Here is a 17845-nt window from a genome sequence, read left to right as displayed (position 1 = left end):
GTGTTGAGTGCTTCTGTGATGACCAGTCCCCATAAAAGGGTAAGTTCTTAGTAACAACCGCTCTGGAGCTGAGAATCGTGTAGTTTAGAGAAGTAACTTGAGAGCTTGAATTCAAACCCAGACCAGCCTACCTGCAGAATCCATCATTGTCCAGGACTCCCTGTTAGATCCCTGACAACCCCAGAAGATTATACCAAAACCGGATGTTCAGATATATTGATTGAGGAGCTTGTCTGTGACCCTCTAGCTAGTCGATGACGGCCTTCGGGCTTTAATCCCAGAACTTTTTCTGCTGTGGTTTTCAAACAATCCTGGGACAGGAAGGAGAACTGGTCTGGGTTTATGTGCCTCAGGCCCTTGTAGGAGGGAGGGAATAAGGATGCTGCATGGTGAGAAGAGCTGATGGTCCTCTCTCCTCCACCCCCAAACCCCCAGGCATTCCTGGAGAAGTATGGATACCTCAGTGAGCAGGGCTCCAAAGCTCCAGCCTCCACTCAGTTCAGCAATGCCATCAGGTATGATGGAGGGATGTGAAAGAGCGCAAGAGACAAGCTCCCCGTGATCCCACCTCTGTAGTCTTTTCTCTTAATTCCTTCCGGCAGAGAGTTCCAGTGGGTGTCCCAGCTGCCCATCAGTGGCGTGCTGGACCAGGCCACACTGCGACAGATGACACGTCCGCGCTGTGGGGTTGCAGATGCTGGCAGTCATTCAGCTTGGACAGAGAGGATCCGTGGTGCCCCGTTTGCTGGACACCGGGCCAAAACGAGGCGCAAGAAACGCTTTGCAAAGCCAGGTGAGTGCACTGAAATTGAACTGGGCTTGAATTTCCCAGTGTCCATAAGGGTCCACGGCCTAAAACAGTGAGGACAGACTATGGGAATAGCTGCTCTTCCCTAAGGCAGAGAAGGGGCGGAACTTTTGACTCAAGGATCATAATCATGAATACAGATATTTAACTCAAAATTATATCTGCATTGATGAGCTTTCATTGTACATGTATCTCCACATTAAACCTCATCAAGCCCTCTTAATTCTCTAAACAATTTTCTCCGCAGAGCAGTAAAACTGTTGTCAGTAGTTTTTGCTTATATTGAAATTATTTTCATAAGAATCCATTCTTTCTCATAATACTTATTCAACCAAGATGTGATCCATTGATGAGTTTTATTTTGTTTGTGGCATTAAAAAAATCAGTTTTATTTATATGGAATTCACAGACCATGCAATTTGCCCATTTAAAGTATCCAACTTAATGGGGCTTAGAATATTTGTAGAATTGTCCAACCATTACCACAAGCTAATTCCTCTTTCCAGAATGTTTTCATTATCCTCTTAAGAAGCCCTATGCCCATTAGCAGTTAACTCCCCATTGTGCCTTGCTGCGGGCCCTAGTAACCGCCTATTTTTAACATTTCACCAAAGCCCATTGTGTACTCTGTACAGTGTCTCCTGGTGGGAAATTTCCTTGTCTCCTGATCCTTTCTTTCCAGGATTTGAACTGAGTTGTGAGTGATGCCACTGACCTACATCACAGTCCTCACCTCTCCCTTCTCTGTTTCCTCCTCTTTTCCTCCTCTCCCTGTCCTCCTCTCTCTCTCTCTCTTCCTCTTTTTCCTTCTCCTTCTCTTCTTTCTCCTCCCCCTCCCGCAATCAAATATTTCCAGAAGCAAATACTATCCATCTAAGGTTGATGAAGATTTGATTCTTCTGTCAATTTTCTACAAATGCTGTTTTACTGTGTGGAATTTTAGTAAAGTAATTGCTTCGACAAAGTCAGTTTTCCTTTGATCAGTTTTTGCAGCTTTCAAGGTTGCTCACAAGATGAGGTTTTTCTGTCAGGTTTTCAAGCACAGTTCATTTTACTGTGTGCGCTCTGGGCTGTGGCCACTTTCAACCGTGCTGTTTTTAGCGACCGCATTCACTGTGCGCAGTTTATTTTCTTGTCTCAGCTAATGTATAAGGGGAGGGTAGGCAGCTGCAGGGTAGCTGTTTCTAGGCATGTGCTAGTCCACCGTTGCTGCATCAACTTGTCCGTCCACCCCGGCTGCCCTGCTCTAAATGGCCGCATTCATCCACAGTCAACTCTGGGGTCCTGGCCTTGGCATCAGGATGCCCTCGGTGTCAGCACGCTGTACATCCCATTGTGTTCCTGGGCAATAAAATGGAAGAGTGAAGTAGAAAGGGGGAGGCACAGGCTCACGACAGGCCAGAGCAGAGAGATCACTGGAGTCCGAGTGTTCAATTATCAGCTGTCGCCTAGTGCAAGATGGCCTTAGGGGATGCAATGAGAAGCAGGCAGGCTCAGAAACACTTGAGCCTGAGCTCTGGGGTTGCTTCTTTCTGGCTGCATCTCATCTCCTGCCCCCAAGGTAGGATCCGATTTCGTGCATTGTAGCAAGCAGTCCGGGGTACCTGACTGCCAGAGAAATGCAGGATGCTTAGTTAAACTTGAACTTCTGGTGAACAATAAGTAATTGTATTTAAATTTCCCTATTCAAATTTTACTGAGCATCCTGGATTCATATGTGCTGTGTCTGCCAAGCTCAGCCCAAGCCCCTGCCCCTCTCTGTGGCTGAAGGGCTGATTTCTAATTCCCCTGTTCCTTCACAGAGTTGGTGGGTTGGGGAGCGGGGTGGTGCATCTGAGCTAGAAAAGGAAATCAAAGCAAAGGGGTAATGTCTAACCTCCACCACATTTCAAAGGTAAGCCCTTATCAACCCCACTGTACGAAGGGGGAAACTGAGGCTTGGGGAGATTCCTCCATTTCCTTCGAGCTTGCATGTACAGTCCTATAGTTTCAGCCTGTCCCCTTTTCTATCATCAGTTACCTGCCGGGAGTCAGGACTACGCCTCCCACTCCAAGCTTTTAGTTTTGATGTCCCTGCCCTCTTTAGCTCCCTTCCTTCCCTCTTCTCTTTGGGACCCTGGGGAGAGGGCACAGTGGGCAATGGCACGTGGCAAGAGCCTGGGAGTATCATGAAAGGCAGCCCCGCCCAGGTAGGATTGGAGAATAGGGCCTAAAGTAACCAGCCTTCTCCTGGGGGCCAAGGCAGAAGAGGACAGGGGTCAGGCTAACGCTGCCCCCCCCCAGCCAGTTCCTTCCTTCCTCATGCCTCCCAAGGAAAGCCCTCCCCCCCCCCCCTCAATTTCTGTTCCCATTCATTCTCTCTACCCTTCCCCCAGCCCACTTCAGATAGGATTTTTTTTTTTTTTTTTCTGGAGACCTTTCACCTTTACTGGCTACTAAAATGACTACCACCCTCCCCCTTTCCTGCCTTTCGAGGGTGAAAGGGGGATGACAGACCATAACTGAAGAAGGGGCCACCTTCTACCGCTTGCTAGAGGGTTAAAGTTTTGGTGTTGGTGGTCGGGAGGACCCTGAGTGTCAGTCACAACTGGATGTAGGAGAGCCTGGGGCACGCTGGTCTGTGCCATGTGAAGACTTAGAGCAAGCAGCAGCGTGTTCATGGTAAAGAATGATCCGACCTGTGTGGACACCTCTGGATCCCTACCCTCTACCTTCCCTGTCTTTCTCTTTTCCTCAGAATAATTCCCTCTTCTCTCCCTAAGGACTGGTCACTGGCTGAGAAGCAGCGGTTGGGTGGCTGCCAGGCCAAATAAACCCAAGGAGAGGCCTTGCCTTGAATGGAGTGGTGCACACCCCGCCCCCACTTCCATGGGTGGAGAGGGCCAGAATCAACCTCCCTTCCATCTGGGGAATCTCAGCCCTTGCTGAGCGGGACCAAGTGATGTTTAGGCAGATTTGTAGGCCTGGTGTCTCTGCTGCTTATGCATGTGGTACTGTAGGAACACTGGGCCAGGGGTCAGGGCCCCGCTTTAGCTCCACTCTCATTTTGCAGCTATGGGCAGGCGCCTTCCCCTGGAGTCACAGGCATCAAAGTCTGGGCCTGGGGAATCTTGCCTGCAATCTATGAGGGATTTCAGTCTCTGAGCTACAGGGCTCAGAGGCCATCCCTGATCAACTCAGAGGCCATCCCTGACCAACCCAGAAGCCAGACTTTGTGGCTGGTCTGTCCCTGGATGTACAGCAAACTGCAGATGAGTCCAGTGAAATAAATGGCCTGGGGCTTCAGCAAAGGCCAGCGTCCCAGCCCTCAGGGAGGGACAGAGGTTTGGGGCAAAGGGGAAAACAGCTTAAGAAAGAAGAGATGGAAAATTTTTTTTGGGCCTGTGACAAAACACACCCTTTGTTCTTATTTGTCTTCAACTCAGAGCTCTCTAGAGTCCCCAAAGAAAGCAGAAAGGAGGTCAAGGGGGCAGGGAGAGACCTCAACTTTATGTTTTGTTTTGTTTTTTTTTTTTTTTTTTTTTTGGTTGCTGGCCAGCTGCAGGCCCTAGGTTCTGGTAAGTGCAGGGTAGTCTCTGGGAGGCGGCAGGAGACTGTGAGGATGGAGGAAGCGCCTGGGGCAGTCACAGGTGTGACCTCAGGGGCCCCCACTGCCTCTTTATCCAGGACAATGAGCATGGGCCTCAGAGTGATTGTCAGCTGGCGGCCTGTAGCCTAGGTTGTGGGAAAGAATAAGACCTGAGGCCAAGGGTTCAGGCTGATCCTTGAAGGGGATCTCTTTCAGGCAGAAGCTACATCTCTAACATCACGTGGTGCCTCTAGGCCACTAAATTGGAGTATGCCCAGGGTGAGGGGGCCCTTCAGTGGGGACATATCTTCCCTCCTATCAAATGGGAGGCTGCTCAGGGCAAGGGCTGAGTGTTCCCTGTCAGATCAACAGTTCTCTGGGGCCAGGCCAACCCATCTTACTGGGTCTGTGGGGACCATCCTCAGCAGCAGGTATGACTCACGTGGCCTTTCTGGGTGACAGGTAACAAATGGTACAAGCAGCATCTTTCCTACCACCTGGTGAACTGGCCCGAACACCTGCCTGAGCCAGCTGTTCGAGGGGCCGTGCGAGCTGCCTTCCAGTTGTGGAGCAATGTGTCAGCGCTGGAGTTCTGGGAGGCCCCAGCCACAGGCCCTGCCGACATTCGCCTCACCTTCTTCCAAGGGGACCACAATGATGGGCTGGCCAACGCCTTCGATGGCCCAGGTGCTCCCACAAATCCCCTTTCCACACAGCAAGAAGGGCGCCTGGCTAGGAGAAGCAGCCTGGGGGTGGCAGTGAAGTTTCTATTTTCCTTGAAACCACAGCCAAGCCAGGCTCTCCCCAAAGGACCCTCTATTGCCTCATCTGTAAAATGAGAACCGCAGGTCCTTTCCAAGGTGTGCCACATGGCTGAAAGGACAGCCAGATAAGGTTTGGTGTGGAAAGTACTTCGCTAACTCTAGAGTATGCTAGATTCCTGGAGAACATTCTGAGATCCTGTCTACTCCTGGTTCCTAGACAGGCCTGTGCTTCTGTTGTTCTCCAGGGTAGACTCTCATAAGATATCTTGAGGCTTCCATCAGCCCTTTCCTCCCCTGCCCTCAGTCAACCAGCGCAAGAGGCCTTTACCCTGGCATTCACAGAAGTGCTTCATAGGTCATGGCCACAGCTGGATCCAGATGTCCCCAGCCTGAAGGCTTCCTCTGCAATGAAAGCCATTCTCCCATTCTGCTCAGCACTAGCCTTAGGAATCTAAATATGGGTTGTTTGTGAAGCCCAGTGAGAGCTAAGCAGACTGAACAGTGCTGGAGACAGCTGAAGCACATTCAGGAAGCACACATTCCCCCTGCCTTTGGCAAGCTCTGCCTCCATGTTTTCCAGTTCCTGCCAACCTGGGCTCCTGGAAGGCAATGCTGGAAGGACTCTTGACGAGCTTCTAGGCTAATGTTATCATGGTTCATTTTGCTAACCTCTGTCAGGGTCACCTGCCTCAATGTAAGGTATATTCGGGGGAAGAACCAGGCAGCTACATCTAATTATTTCTGTGAGGACCCATATATACCAGTGACAATTACTGAGGAGCTTAACTCTCTCTGCTCACTCCTATGATGAGCAGGGAGAGAGGCCCAGAGGAGCCCTGGCAGAGGGAAGACAGGAACACAAGAATATACACGCTTATACAAAACCATATACAGGAGCCAGGTGTGGTGGCACACACCTGTAACCCAAGCACCCTTGTGGTCAGGAAACTAGAGAGACGGCTCCGTGCTGCACAAGAGTCAGGACCTGGGTTCAGAGTCTCAGCACACATGTAACTCCAGCACTGAGGGATGGAGGCAGGAAAATATTGGGGGCTCACTGGCCAGTCAACCTGGCCAAAATGTCAAGCTTCAGGTTCAGCAAGAGGCCCTGTCTCAGAATTTTAATAAAGATGGAGGAGGCTGGAGAGATGCTCAGGTTAGGAACACCAGCTGCTCTTTTGAAGAACCTAAAATTGGTTCCCATCATACATAGCAGGTCACAATTGTCTATAACCCCAGTTCCAGGGATCCCACACCCTCTCTGGGCATCTGAGGGCACCAAGCACAGGTGGTACACATAAACATACATGCAGGCAAAATACTCATACACATAACAAATCAGTTAATTTAACAGGGCATAGTGACCCATACCTTTAACTCCCATACATGGAAAGCAGAGGCAGGCAGACCTCTGTGAGTTCCAGGCAAGCCAGAGCTACATAAAGTCTCTGTTTCAAAAGATTAAAAAGGGAGCTGGAGAGATGGCTTGGAAATTAAGAGCACTGGCTGCTCTTCCAAAGGTCCTGAGTTCAATTCCCAGCAACCACATGGTGGCTCACAACCATCTATGGTGAGATCTGTTGCCTTCTGGCATACAGGCAGGCAGAACACTGTCTACATAAAAAAATAAATCGTTTTTTAAAAAAAGATTTTTAAAAATTAACTTAGAAAAGTGATTGAGAAGGTGGGCATGGTGGCACACGTCTGTGATCCCAGCACTTTGGGAGGCAGAGACAGGTGGATCTTCGTGAGTTCAAGGCCAGCCTGGTCTACAAAGCAAGTCCAGGACAGCCAAGGCTACCCAGAGAAACCCTGTCTTGAAAAAAGAAAAGAAAGAAAAGCGACTGAGAAAAGACATCCCAGCATCAACCTCTGGCCCGCACACGTGAGCGCACCTGCAACATACATGCATTCATGCACTCATGCACACACACAAATCACACACACACACACACACACACACACACGGCCAGCATACTAAACTCTGTCCAAATAGATAAGGGTGGTGGTGGAGAGCTGGCTCAGTGGGTGAAGGTGGTGAAGGTGCTTGTTCCTGCTGCCAAGCCTGCATAGACATATAAGTTTGAGCCCTGCGACTCACATGTTAGAAGATGGGAACTGAGTCCTTCAGGTTGTCCCCTGATCTCTACATGGCACATTTCACACACACACACACACACACACACACACACACACACACACTTTTAAAAAAACAAACAAACCGGGGTCTCTCTATGTAGCCCCAGCTGGCCTTGAACTGCCTTTGTCGACTACACTGGCCTGGAACTCGCAGACATCCCTCTGTCTCTGCCTCCGGGCGCTGGGGTTAGAGCCGTGCGCCACCATGCCCAGCCATAAAAACAACACAAACTTTTTTTTTCCTTTTTAAGAAAGAAAATGTACAAACACACAGAAGCACATTGTCAAGTTTGCGGACTCCTGAACATAAACATACCAAGCGCCCAGATCCGGAAGCAGCAGAAAGCCTTACCATTTCACTTCTAGGGGTACCCAATATTAATAAGTCCTAGACTATGCACTGTTCTAAGAACCAAGTGTGATACACACTCATTCCTATGAGGAAGAAGCTCTCCATCACCATGTCTATTTTCTGGAAGCGTAACAGAAGTTAAGCTGTCTGCCCAACATCAGACAGCTAGTAAAAGGTGAATCTCGTGTTGGAGACCTGGCAGTTTGGCACCTGCTATATACTTCCTCTTCAGAGGCCACTGCTTAGTCATCTGCTCACCTGCCCGAACTCCTGCATCTATCAGACTCTACGGAGAAAGAAACGAATAGACGACAACCGCACCCCACTCGTGGGAGCGCGGTGCCTGTGGGAGGGAGGGCGCCCCGAGTCCGGGGCTCGTCCCGACACGCACTCTGTATCGTTCACAGGGGGCGCCCTGGCGCACGCCTTCCTGCCCCGCCGGGGCGAAGCGCATTTCGACCGAGAGGAGCGCTGGTCCCTGAGCCGCCGCCGCGGGCGCAACCTGTTCGTGGTGCTGGCGCACGAGATCGGCCACACGCTCGGCCTCCCGCACTCGCCCGCGCCGCGCGCGCTCATGGCGCCCTACTACAAGAAGCTGGGCCGCGACGCCCTACTCAGCTGGGACGACGTGCTGGCGGTGCAGAGTCTGTACGGTGAGCCTCCGGCCTGCTCCGGGCTCTATCCTTGTCTCCCGGGATCTCCAGTCCTCAAACTCCCCCTGCCGTTTCCTTGCTTGGATCCTTTCTCTAAGGCTCCCTTGAAAGCTCAGCATCCGCGGGCTCTGCTTTCCCCGCAGCGATTCAGGAGTGCAAACCTCTGCCCTTAGCTCGGAACCCTTTGTTTGCTCTCCCTCTCTCACGTTCTCTCAGACAGTCACTTTCTTGGGCCGTCGCGTGGGAGAGGAGATCTCTAGGATGGTGTGCTGATGGATAAAACCAACAACCAGGGCTGCACAGGCCCCTACCCTTTCTTTCCTTCGGCCATGGGTGGAGCAGAAGGGAGGGTCTTGAGCCCTCCTCATGCTCCTACCCATGTCCCCCCTTCTCTTTCTTCTTGGCTCTTAAGGGAAGCCCCTGGGACGCTCAGTAGCCACCCAACTCCCCGGAAAGCTATTCACTGACTTTGAGGCCTGGAACCCCCACAACTCCCAGAGCAGAGGCCCGGAAACCAGAGGTCCTAAATACTGCCACACTTCCTTTGACGCCATCACTGTAGGTAAGCCACGCCTGCCATCTTCCTTCCCTCCACATCCTCGGGTGTCCCAGAGCTGTATTACAAGGTGTGGGGAACGGGGATCTCTTGAACACTGAAATCCGAAATCACACGCTTTCCTCAGGGAGCAAGCTCAGGTCAAGCAAAGAACTCCCCCCCTTCCCTCAGGCCCCCAGCCTCACCCCGTGGGCATCCCACCTTCAGCTTGTCGTCTGGGAAACCGGATCTAGGCCAGCACCTTACCCAAAACTCAGCAGGAGCCCAGTAGCTCCTCCTCACGTCTCTCTTCTCTCGGGACAGATGCGCAATGGCGGATGTACGTCTTCAAAGGGAGCCACTTCTGGGAAGTCACAGCTGACGGCAATGTTTCGGAGCCCAGCCCACTACAGAAAAGGTGGCCTGGGCTGCCCCCCAATATTGAGGCTGCTGCAGTGTCTCTGGAAGATGGAGACTTCTACTTCTTCAAAGGTACCAGCCTTGAGCCAGCTGAGATTGAGACGGGGTGGGGGTGGGGTGGGGGCTGTCCTGCCTGAGGTGAAAAGAGGGGAGGGCCCCAGCAAGTTGAACACCTCAAGTTGAACCTGTGGCCCAGGAAAGAGTCCTTTCAGGGGTGGAGTTGGGAGCACCACGTGTCCAGGGTGTCCCGTGTAGAGACGTGTAGGGGGAGGACTGCTCTCCAGTCTGCAGGTCTGCAGGAGGTCTGGCAGCGTCTGCCCTGGCGTCCCTGCCGTGTGAGGTTGGCAGGCCACTTAGAGAGCTTTTGAAACACGCATTTCTTGGACGGGGAGAGCGATACCCGGGTGTGGTGGGAAGCGGGATAAAAGGCACCGACGGAAGGGTGGAAAGCACACAGGCCACATGTGGTGGCCCTGTACCGAACAGCGTCCATTCCTTCAGCCAGTGCGGAGTTCCTGTGTCGTCCTGGAAACACGGGGAGGGCCTAGGAACACGGGGAGTAGGGGACTGGGGACGCAGCCGTCGACGAAACCAACACCTTTGCCCTCCGGGAATTATCAGTAGTCGGGGAGTGAAAAAAAAAGTTCAAATGTTCTCAATCTTTCATTCCACACCTAGACAGGAAACCCTACCTTCATCTCCCATCCCCAGCCCCTTCCCCACCACCCTCCTACCCTCCTCAGCCTGGGATGGATGGGTTCATTCAGCGGCATCTGCTCTCTGCTGACACCTGCTGGGCGTCCAGACCGTAACAGGTTCCCCTCCACCGTGTTCTAGTCTTAGCCACACTTTGACTGGCTCAAGGGTAACAAACTGTCTGAGGCTCAAGCTAGAAAGAGTGGGAACCAGGAAGACAGAGATGGGGTGGAAGGCCAATGACTGGGAGCCTCCAGCTCACTCTGGCTCTCCCAATGCCCCACAGGGAGTCGATGTTGGAGGTTCCAGGGCCCGAAATCCGTGTGGGGGTTCGCACAGCGATGCCGGGCAGGCGGTCTGCCCCGTCTTCCAGACGCAGCTCTCTTCTTCCCGCCTCTGCGCCGCCTTGTCCTCTTCAAGGGCTCCCGCTACTACGTGCTGGCTCGAGGGGCCATGCAAGTGGAGCCCTACTACCCCCGCAGTCTGCGGGACTGGGCCGGGGTCCCTGAGGAGGTCAGCGGCGCCCTGCCAAGGCCCGATGGCTCCATCATCTTCTTCAGGGATGACCACTACTGGCACCTGGATCAAGCCAAGCTGCGCGTGACCGGCTCCGGCCGCTGGGCCACCGAGCTGCCCTGGATGGGTTGTTGGAATGCCAACTCAGGAGGTACCCTGTTCTGAAGGCTCCCTATCACCGAATGAACCGCGGTTGCCCCCGCCTGAGGGGCGGGGTCTGTCCAGGAAGCCCCTGGACCTCGCCGGAACCTCCTGGCAGCATAGCTACAGCAGGAAATCGGTCTGCGTTTGTTCCCCGGAGAGGCAAAACGAGGTTCCCATAGCCTTTTTCCTTCCCACTCCTAGGGGTGGGTTGGGGGGGTTCTGTTCTGAAGAGGAGAATGCAAAATTCAGCTGAGGGTGGAGACTATTCTGCAGGACCCTCCCTTTCGGCGTCTTTCGGGCTCAGTGCTTGGAAAATCATGTGATATTTCCTCGGAGAGTTCACCCTGCCGTGGTGAAGGCCCAAGGGTCTCCACTGTCAGAGGCCCTCTATCGGATGGGACACAGCGCAGAAGGGAATGCGCTCCTCCTAAGCTTGTCTTGGGTTAACGAAGAAGGGCCACCAGCTCCTTGGACAGAATCGCCTTCCCTTTCAATAGAAGCAGATGGGTACCGGTGCTGGAGACACAGGGACCATGCTCTAACATCCAACCCAGACACAGCCAGCTGTGTATGATTGTCATGGAGAGAGGGGGTACTCCTCCCTTTAAAAGCAGAGCATCTTCACCCCGTTTTTGCCTCCAAGATGGACGTCTGGAGCATCAGGAAGATGAAAGAGGGTCCTTGTGGGTCCACCCAGTGCGGGCACTGGGGATGCAACCTCCGTAGCGCTCTGCAGGTTGGGTGAGGCCTGTTTGCTCTCAGTGGCCCCATTCTCCAGGCCACACACGCAGCAGCATTCCGAAGCTCGAGCCGTCTAGCCAAGAATAGCTGGGATTCCTGGAGAAGGAACCAGCTTCCCGGCCTTCCCCTTGAGTCTCAGCCCGTCTCGGTATTAATTTCAGCATCTGGATCTCCTGCCCTCCCTGCCTCCCCCTCCACCATGAGCCAGCTCTCGGGGGAGGGGGGGCTGAGGGGGGGGGGTGATTTTGGCAGGGGATCGGCCTGCAGTTCCCCAGAGGCATTACTGGCCATGCGCCCTCCTTCTCTGTGTAGTGGACAGAATGGCCTTTGACTGCCCTTGGATGCAAGTGCTTTGAATTGCCCTGTCCCAGGGAGACCTTGTAGGAACCTCCTGCTAGCCGTCCCTCCCCCCAACCCCGCGCTCAGGGGAGAGAAAGGAGGGTCCCATCTATCACTCCACTCCACCTCAGGCGGCTTTGATCAGAGACTTTATTGTGGGGTTAGAGGCAAAGAGGCAATATCTTAGAGAGCTGAGGGAACCCCGAGGCTATTTTCCTCCAGGCGACGCCTCTGCTCGCCTGGCCGGAAGGACCTGAAAAGATGCAGGTGAGGCTGTGTTGGAGGCGGGGGTCAGGAGGGCTGTAGGTGCGGGGTTCTGCCTGGGGAGAAGGGCCTAGGTTCTGTTGTAGTTCGGTGAGACAGCAGGTGGAACAGTGAACCGACAGTGGACCTTCTCACCGGAAGGGGGCGCCACGGAGGGCGGCGCGAAAGGACAGTTCTGTGGAGAGCACTAGAGATAGAAGAGTTTGGAGCATTGCGGGTGCAGAGGCTGGGAGCAGACGCGCTCAGAGCTGCCGGCGGCCTCCGCCTTACCCAGGTCAGGGTGCTCCAGAATACAGTGCTCCACGTAGGCCGGGTGCGTATGCAGGGTCTTGCATTTCTTGCAGAAAAGGATCTCACAACGGGCACAGCCCCCGCGGCGCGGTGGCCGCCGCCGAGTCTCCAACACGCACGGTTCCTCCGGAGCACCCCGCTTCCTGCGGGCCGGGGACGTGAGTGCTCGGGCAGCCCTCCTCCCTACGGCTCGGCCCCCGGTGCCTTGCGTCTCACCTGTCCGCGGGGGCCGCCAGGCCACCCAGCAGCGCGAACGGGCTGAGCCAGCCCCAGAAGCCGCTGTCCGAGCGTCGCAGCAGCGCCACCTGCTGGTTACTGGGCTCCTGGCGCAGCGGGCAATAGGACACCGAGCGAGCCTCGCGCTGGTCGGCTTCTCTAGGGTCCTCCTCGGTCTCCGTCGGACTCTCCGGGTCCGCCTTCTCCTCCACCTCCGAGGACGACGACGACGACTCCGAATCGTCCTCCAGCTCCTCCTCCCTGGCCTCAGGCTCCTCCACCTCCTTCCTCCAAAGAGGGGTCTTCACGCCTGCAGGCGGGAAGGGGATCAGCGCAGCCCGCTGCCTTGGCTGCCTGTTGTTGCTGGAGCCTGAATCCAGCCTGTGTGGGCCGCTGCCTGCCAAAGGGCTTCTGAGTCCCAGATCCCAGGACTGAGTTCCCGCCCTCCTGAGCTTCCTTGCTAAGAATTCCAAGCAAGTCACCTCGCTTCCATCAAGCTCCATTTTTTTTTTTTTTTTTTTTTTTTTTTTTTTGCGCCCCGTCTCTGAAGTGGGAAAAGTAGCATCTACCTCAAGAGTGGCTGTAAGGCTGACTTTATCTAGATAATGTCTGGGTAAAGCTTACAATTTCCTGCTTGCTGTTGGGCAAGCAATCAACGAACATGTATTGCCAACCCGGAAGGAGGAGGGTTACCCAACGTTAATAAACCAAGTGTCACTTCAGTGGGTGGTCGTTTATGGGCTTATGCCCCCTGACTGACACTTGTGTTCATCTCAGATATCTCAAGTAGTACATAGGGCTGAAGCAAGTTCCTGGGCTGACCCAGAAACTAAGCGGGTTTTCTCTGAGAGAAGCATTCCCTCAGCAGACCTGGCACATAGCTCCAGAAGGGGCGGTGCGGGGGGGGGGGGCACACTTGGGGTCTGCCAAGTTTTCTGAACACGGTTTCTATGACCCCTGTTCATCTGTTCCCCAAGCTGGGAATTGAGCAGAATGGCAGCCATAGGAAGGAAGGCTCGTGTGTGTTCAAATTGACAGGACTGAAAAGCACCCGAGAGTTTGTGTGAAGAGGTTTCTAGGTTGATTTAACCGATGTGGACAGAGTCACCCTGACTATGAGTGACACCACCCTATGGGCTAGAGTCTGAGACTGACTACAAAGGAGAAAGCGTGTTCCCTGAGAGCAGATGCAATGGGACTTCAAGCTCCTGCCGCCGTGACCTTGCCATCACAGTGGAAGGCATCCTCAAACTGTGAGCCAGAATAACCCTTTCCTTCCTTAAGCTGCTTGTGCGAGGTATGTTGTCACAGCAAGGAGGAGCTGATTCCTGGGTGCCAAGTTCATGCCACCCATATGTAAAACTCTGTCATGGTGCCGCTTCATCTCAGCACCTTCAATGTGGGTGATGAGGTGGGGCTTGGAGGAGTCTCTAGATGGGATCAAGAATATCTGAAACTGCCAGTTCTCAGTCTTACCACAACTGGAAACTCAGGGAAACAGATGGAGACTCTGTTTCAAGTGCAGGCCTGACACAGCCAGAAAGAGGTGCTGGGAAACATTTGGAGAAGAGGGGGACTAGAAAACAGGGTTGAAAAGAGAGGCTAGAGCTCAGAGCTGTTTGTCAGTAATGGGAAGTCATGTGTGTTCTGATGGAGAAGCATTCTCAGACTGTAGTGTGGGGCATTCCCTCCAACATGATAGGGACTTTAAGAATCGTTACAAACTAGGTGGTAACTCATGCTGATAATCTCAGCACTAGAAAAGTACAGCAGGAGGGTTGCTGAGAGCTCAGGTCAGGGGTTCTAGGTTATCTCCATGCATGGTCCTTGGTTGGAGTATCAGTCTCAGAAAAGACCCTTGTCTTGGGCTGCATCTTATTCCTCTTGTTATGAAGTTTTGAGTTTCCTGTACTGAGAGCTGTTAGTTTCTGCACTATACAGCATATACACAGCTATTGTGGGGTATACCTATTTCCTTGTCATGTAGGTCAATCTAATTCATTGTCTCTATATCCATTCATCATCTATAACTACCTATTATCTCTGTCTTTCTACCTATCATTACCTACCTATCATCTTTCTGTCTATCTATCTATCTATCTATCTATCTATCTATCTATCATCTATCAATCAATCAATCAATATATCATCTATTATCTATCTATCTCAGGTCAGCAGCCTCTGCTATGTAATAGGTTCCAGGCCAGCCTGGGCTGCAGTCTGAATCCCTGTCTAACCCCTCTCCACTCTAATTTTTTTGTTGTTGTTGCTCTTTTGGGGGGATTTGTTTTTGTTTTTGTTTTCGTATGTATTTTTGAGACAGTGTCTCACTATATGTCTCTGGATGTCCTGGAATTCACTGTGTAGAACAGGCTAGCCTCAAGCTCACAGAGATCCATCTGCCTCTATCTCCTCAGTGCTGGGCTCAAATGCACAGGCCAACACGCCCAGCACCATTATTCAGCTCTGAAAAAGATCCTTAATGTCCAGGCCAGAGGAGACAGAAAGATGTCTGAAGAGGAACAAGCAATAATAAGAGAATCGATGGTGGATGACATGAATATTTAGGAAGGAGAAATCAGAGGGCTTGTAGGAACATGGATGGGTAACTGCAAAAAGGTTCACTTTTTCTAATGTCACCAGGGGCTGGTTGGTCCAAGATGGGTCAAGTGGTCCATGGCCTTTCTAGCCCAACTCACCATGTTTATCCATTCTTCCCAGCGTTGTGCCCTGTTCCCTCTCAGGGACTGGGATGTGAGGGATGCTCAGTGCCTATAGAACTCCCTATAGTTGCTAGGACCTCTGTTGGATCACAGGGTGGGGGAGGGGTTAGAATCTCAGCTGCTCGTAGGGTTCTGTTTAGGGACCGATACCTTTTCTAGAGTCTCCAGGCTCACAACGCTCATGTCCCCTACCTTGCCCCAAGGGGAATTCCAATGGGGAATAGAGGATGGCTTTGGCCCTGATAGACTGGGTTCCAATCCCAGCTCTACCACATAAATGTAAAACCCATCAAGGTTTTTAGCAGAAGTCATTTCATAGGAACAGCTCAGTTAGGCCATTGCTGGGGGGTGACACATATATGTGGACACCAAGAGTCATAACCTTGAGTCATTCCCTAAGTCCCAGCATCCCTTGACAGACACACCTGAACCAACAACCCAGCCTGTGACTTAGGAAACATTCTACTAAGACCCAAATGTCTCAAGGCCCAGTTGTTCACCTCACCTCCCTCCCCAAGCCCTACCCAACAGCCTACCCAACAGCCCTTTGTCCTTCTCATTTCTCAGGGTAATTCTGGAGTTTGTGGAATTTCCTTTTTTAATGTGTGTTGGAAGCAGAAGAGCTGGTTCAGCAGGTAAGAGCACCTGTTGCTCTTGCAGTGGACTCTGTTTGGTTCCCAGCACCCACATAGTGACTCACAGCTGTCTACAACTCCAGTTCCAAGGGATCCGGTACCAGCTGGCCTCTGCAGGCACCAGCAGCATGCAAAACACATATACATAAGATAAAAATAAATCTTTTTTTAGAAAAAGTTGGAGTGTCATAAAAATAACACTAGCATAAGATCTCACAGAGTGAAAACGTCATGGGATAAAAACAGTCTTCAGTGAAAGCATGGAAGTAAGTTATCTTACCGGAATATGGGGTGCATGCCTCCTGCACTTATGTGATGCCCAGGACGCCCCCTGGAGAGGGGATCCTCATTGAGAATGAGTGGAAACTTGGAGTGGACTGTTCTCCATCCAATGAGCGGGCTCAGCATCAGAAAAGAATTAACTGTGTTTATTAGCAACCCCAAATACAACCTCCTGCTTTTCATAGAGTTTATGCCAGAGAACAAGGTGGGCTGGCAAAAGGAGATGCACAACTGTGATTCCAGCATGTGGGAATCTGAGACAAGATGATTGTGAGTTCAAGGCCAGCTTGGGCAATATACAAGACCCTGTTGTGGGGGGGGGGAGGAGGAGAAGGAGAAAAGAAGATGGGTTGGTACATTATCCCTCTACAAATAACTTTGAGCATAGGTCAGCTAAAGTGTATCTGGCTGGTCAAAGATTAAAATGGCCAACTAATAATGGCTCCAACTTTATGCTGCTTACAGTCAATAAGCCACAGGGCAGGGGATGCAGGGCTGGTTCAATGTCCTGATGACATTATTAGGCCACAGACAGCAGGCTTTACGGCTGTGCTGAGGACTCTCTGAAGACAGACAACCAACCCCATCACTGAGGCAGGAGCTCCTTCTGCCACAGGCTGGTATGGGTGCTAGAGGCTGCCTCCTCTTTCTCCCTTTTCTTGCCTTTCCTCCTGCTCAGCTGGCCAGCCACTGGTCTCCATCCTTCTGTGCCCTAACTCAGGTATTTCTTTAGATATAGATTACACTAGATTCAGGGGATCACCTGTTCCCCCCATAGTCCTTAGGCAACTGCTAGCTTTCCTGCCCCAAGCCTGTTTGCCTTCAGGGAACAAAATCTGAGACACTGACTCTCCACCCTTCCCACAGGAGTGGCCCTAGGAAACAGGCACACACTCCCCCTTCAACAGCCTGGAAGGCCTGTGATTCCAGCACAGCCAGGTGTCTCTGTTTCTGGGGTGGTGCTACACGAAAGTCGCCTGCCAGCTGGAAGTGCTGGAGAGAGGGGCATGGGGCTCCTAGGGGGAGATCAGGAAAGGGATCTAGGGAAAGACCAGCCCCCTGGTTCTTGAAGGACGCGTGTGCATGTTAGAAGGAGTCTTAGCCATAAGCAACAGAAAACAGGCTTGGCTAAAGCAAGCAGGAAAGATTTTTTTTTCTGGTTATGGGAAAGTACATACAGGTTATGGAAGAGTCCATAGAACCACCAATCAGCTGGGATGAAGGAGATTTGGGGGCCCGCCACCGTAGTTGAATTTCTACCACAGAACACAAATCATGCATTGCACCAGGATGCAGGTTGCAGGGCACCACAGCTGCCTTGAAAACATCCTTCACCGCTTCTGGGTGCCACTGGCCCCATTTCGTGGCCCACCTCAGTGAGTCTGATTGATCCCAACCAAGGTCACACGCACATAAGCTAACCAGAGGGGACTGTGGCCTGTCGAACTGCCAAAGATGGAACCAGGTGCCTTCTGGGTAGAAGCACTGAGCCTCCCGATGCAGGCTGCGAGACTCAGGGTTCTTCCCAGTGGTCTCTGCAAGAGCAGGATGAACACTGCTTTGTCCACTACGGGGCTTGTGGCCTCCAAAGTCATTTTGGCAGTAAGTGACAGCAGACCATCTCACACTAATGGAAGACAAAAGGGTGAGTTGTACCCTCCCTTTATCACAGTGGAGGTCTCTGTCTTAACCCCCATTCCTGTTCACCAGCATGTTCTCTGACCTAAGGAATATGAACACAGAATTTCTCTCTCTCTCT

At 52.3% G+C, this 17845-nt stretch overlaps 2 protein-coding genes across 2 annotated transcripts in view; one reads left to right on the top strand and one right to left on the bottom strand.

Annotated features, from left to right (window-relative positions):
• The first annotated feature begins 402 nt into the window (after positions 1-402).
• Mmp28 (matrix metallopeptidase 28) lies at positions 403-10816 on the top strand. Its single transcript, XM_055619569.1, is given in 7 exon segments — positions 403-515; positions 603-793; positions 4839-5063; positions 8039-8284; positions 8697-8846; positions 9144-9311; positions 10222-10816. Coding segments are annotated over 7 exon segments (1509 nt in total). The 3' UTR covers positions 10638-10816.
• A 929-nt stretch (positions 10817-11745) lies between these two features.
• The window catches only part of CUNH17orf50 (chromosome unknown C17orf50 homolog), an 8228-nt gene continuing 2128 nt past the window's right edge, over positions 11746-17845 (bottom strand). Inside the window, exons 2-3 of the mRNA XM_055619568.1 lie at positions 12447-12756; positions 11746-12373 (exon numbers count right to left, since the gene is read on the bottom strand). Of these exons, the coding sequence (XP_055475543.1) occupies positions 12127-12373; positions 12447-12756 (557 nt within the window). The 3' untranslated portion in view covers positions 11746-12126. The remainder of the gene's footprint in view (positions 12374-12446; positions 12757-17845) is intronic.

The sequence above is a fragment of the Psammomys obesus genome, unplaced genomic scaffold, assembly GCF_907164565.1.
Source record: "Psammomys obesus unplaced genomic scaffold, mPsaObe1.curated_primary_1811, whole genome shotgun sequence".
Taxonomy (NCBI): domain Eukaryota; kingdom Metazoa; phylum Chordata; class Mammalia; order Rodentia; family Muridae; genus Psammomys; species Psammomys obesus.
Note: the sequence above shows the minus strand (reverse complement) of the source record. Positions and strands in the feature narration are given on the sequence as shown.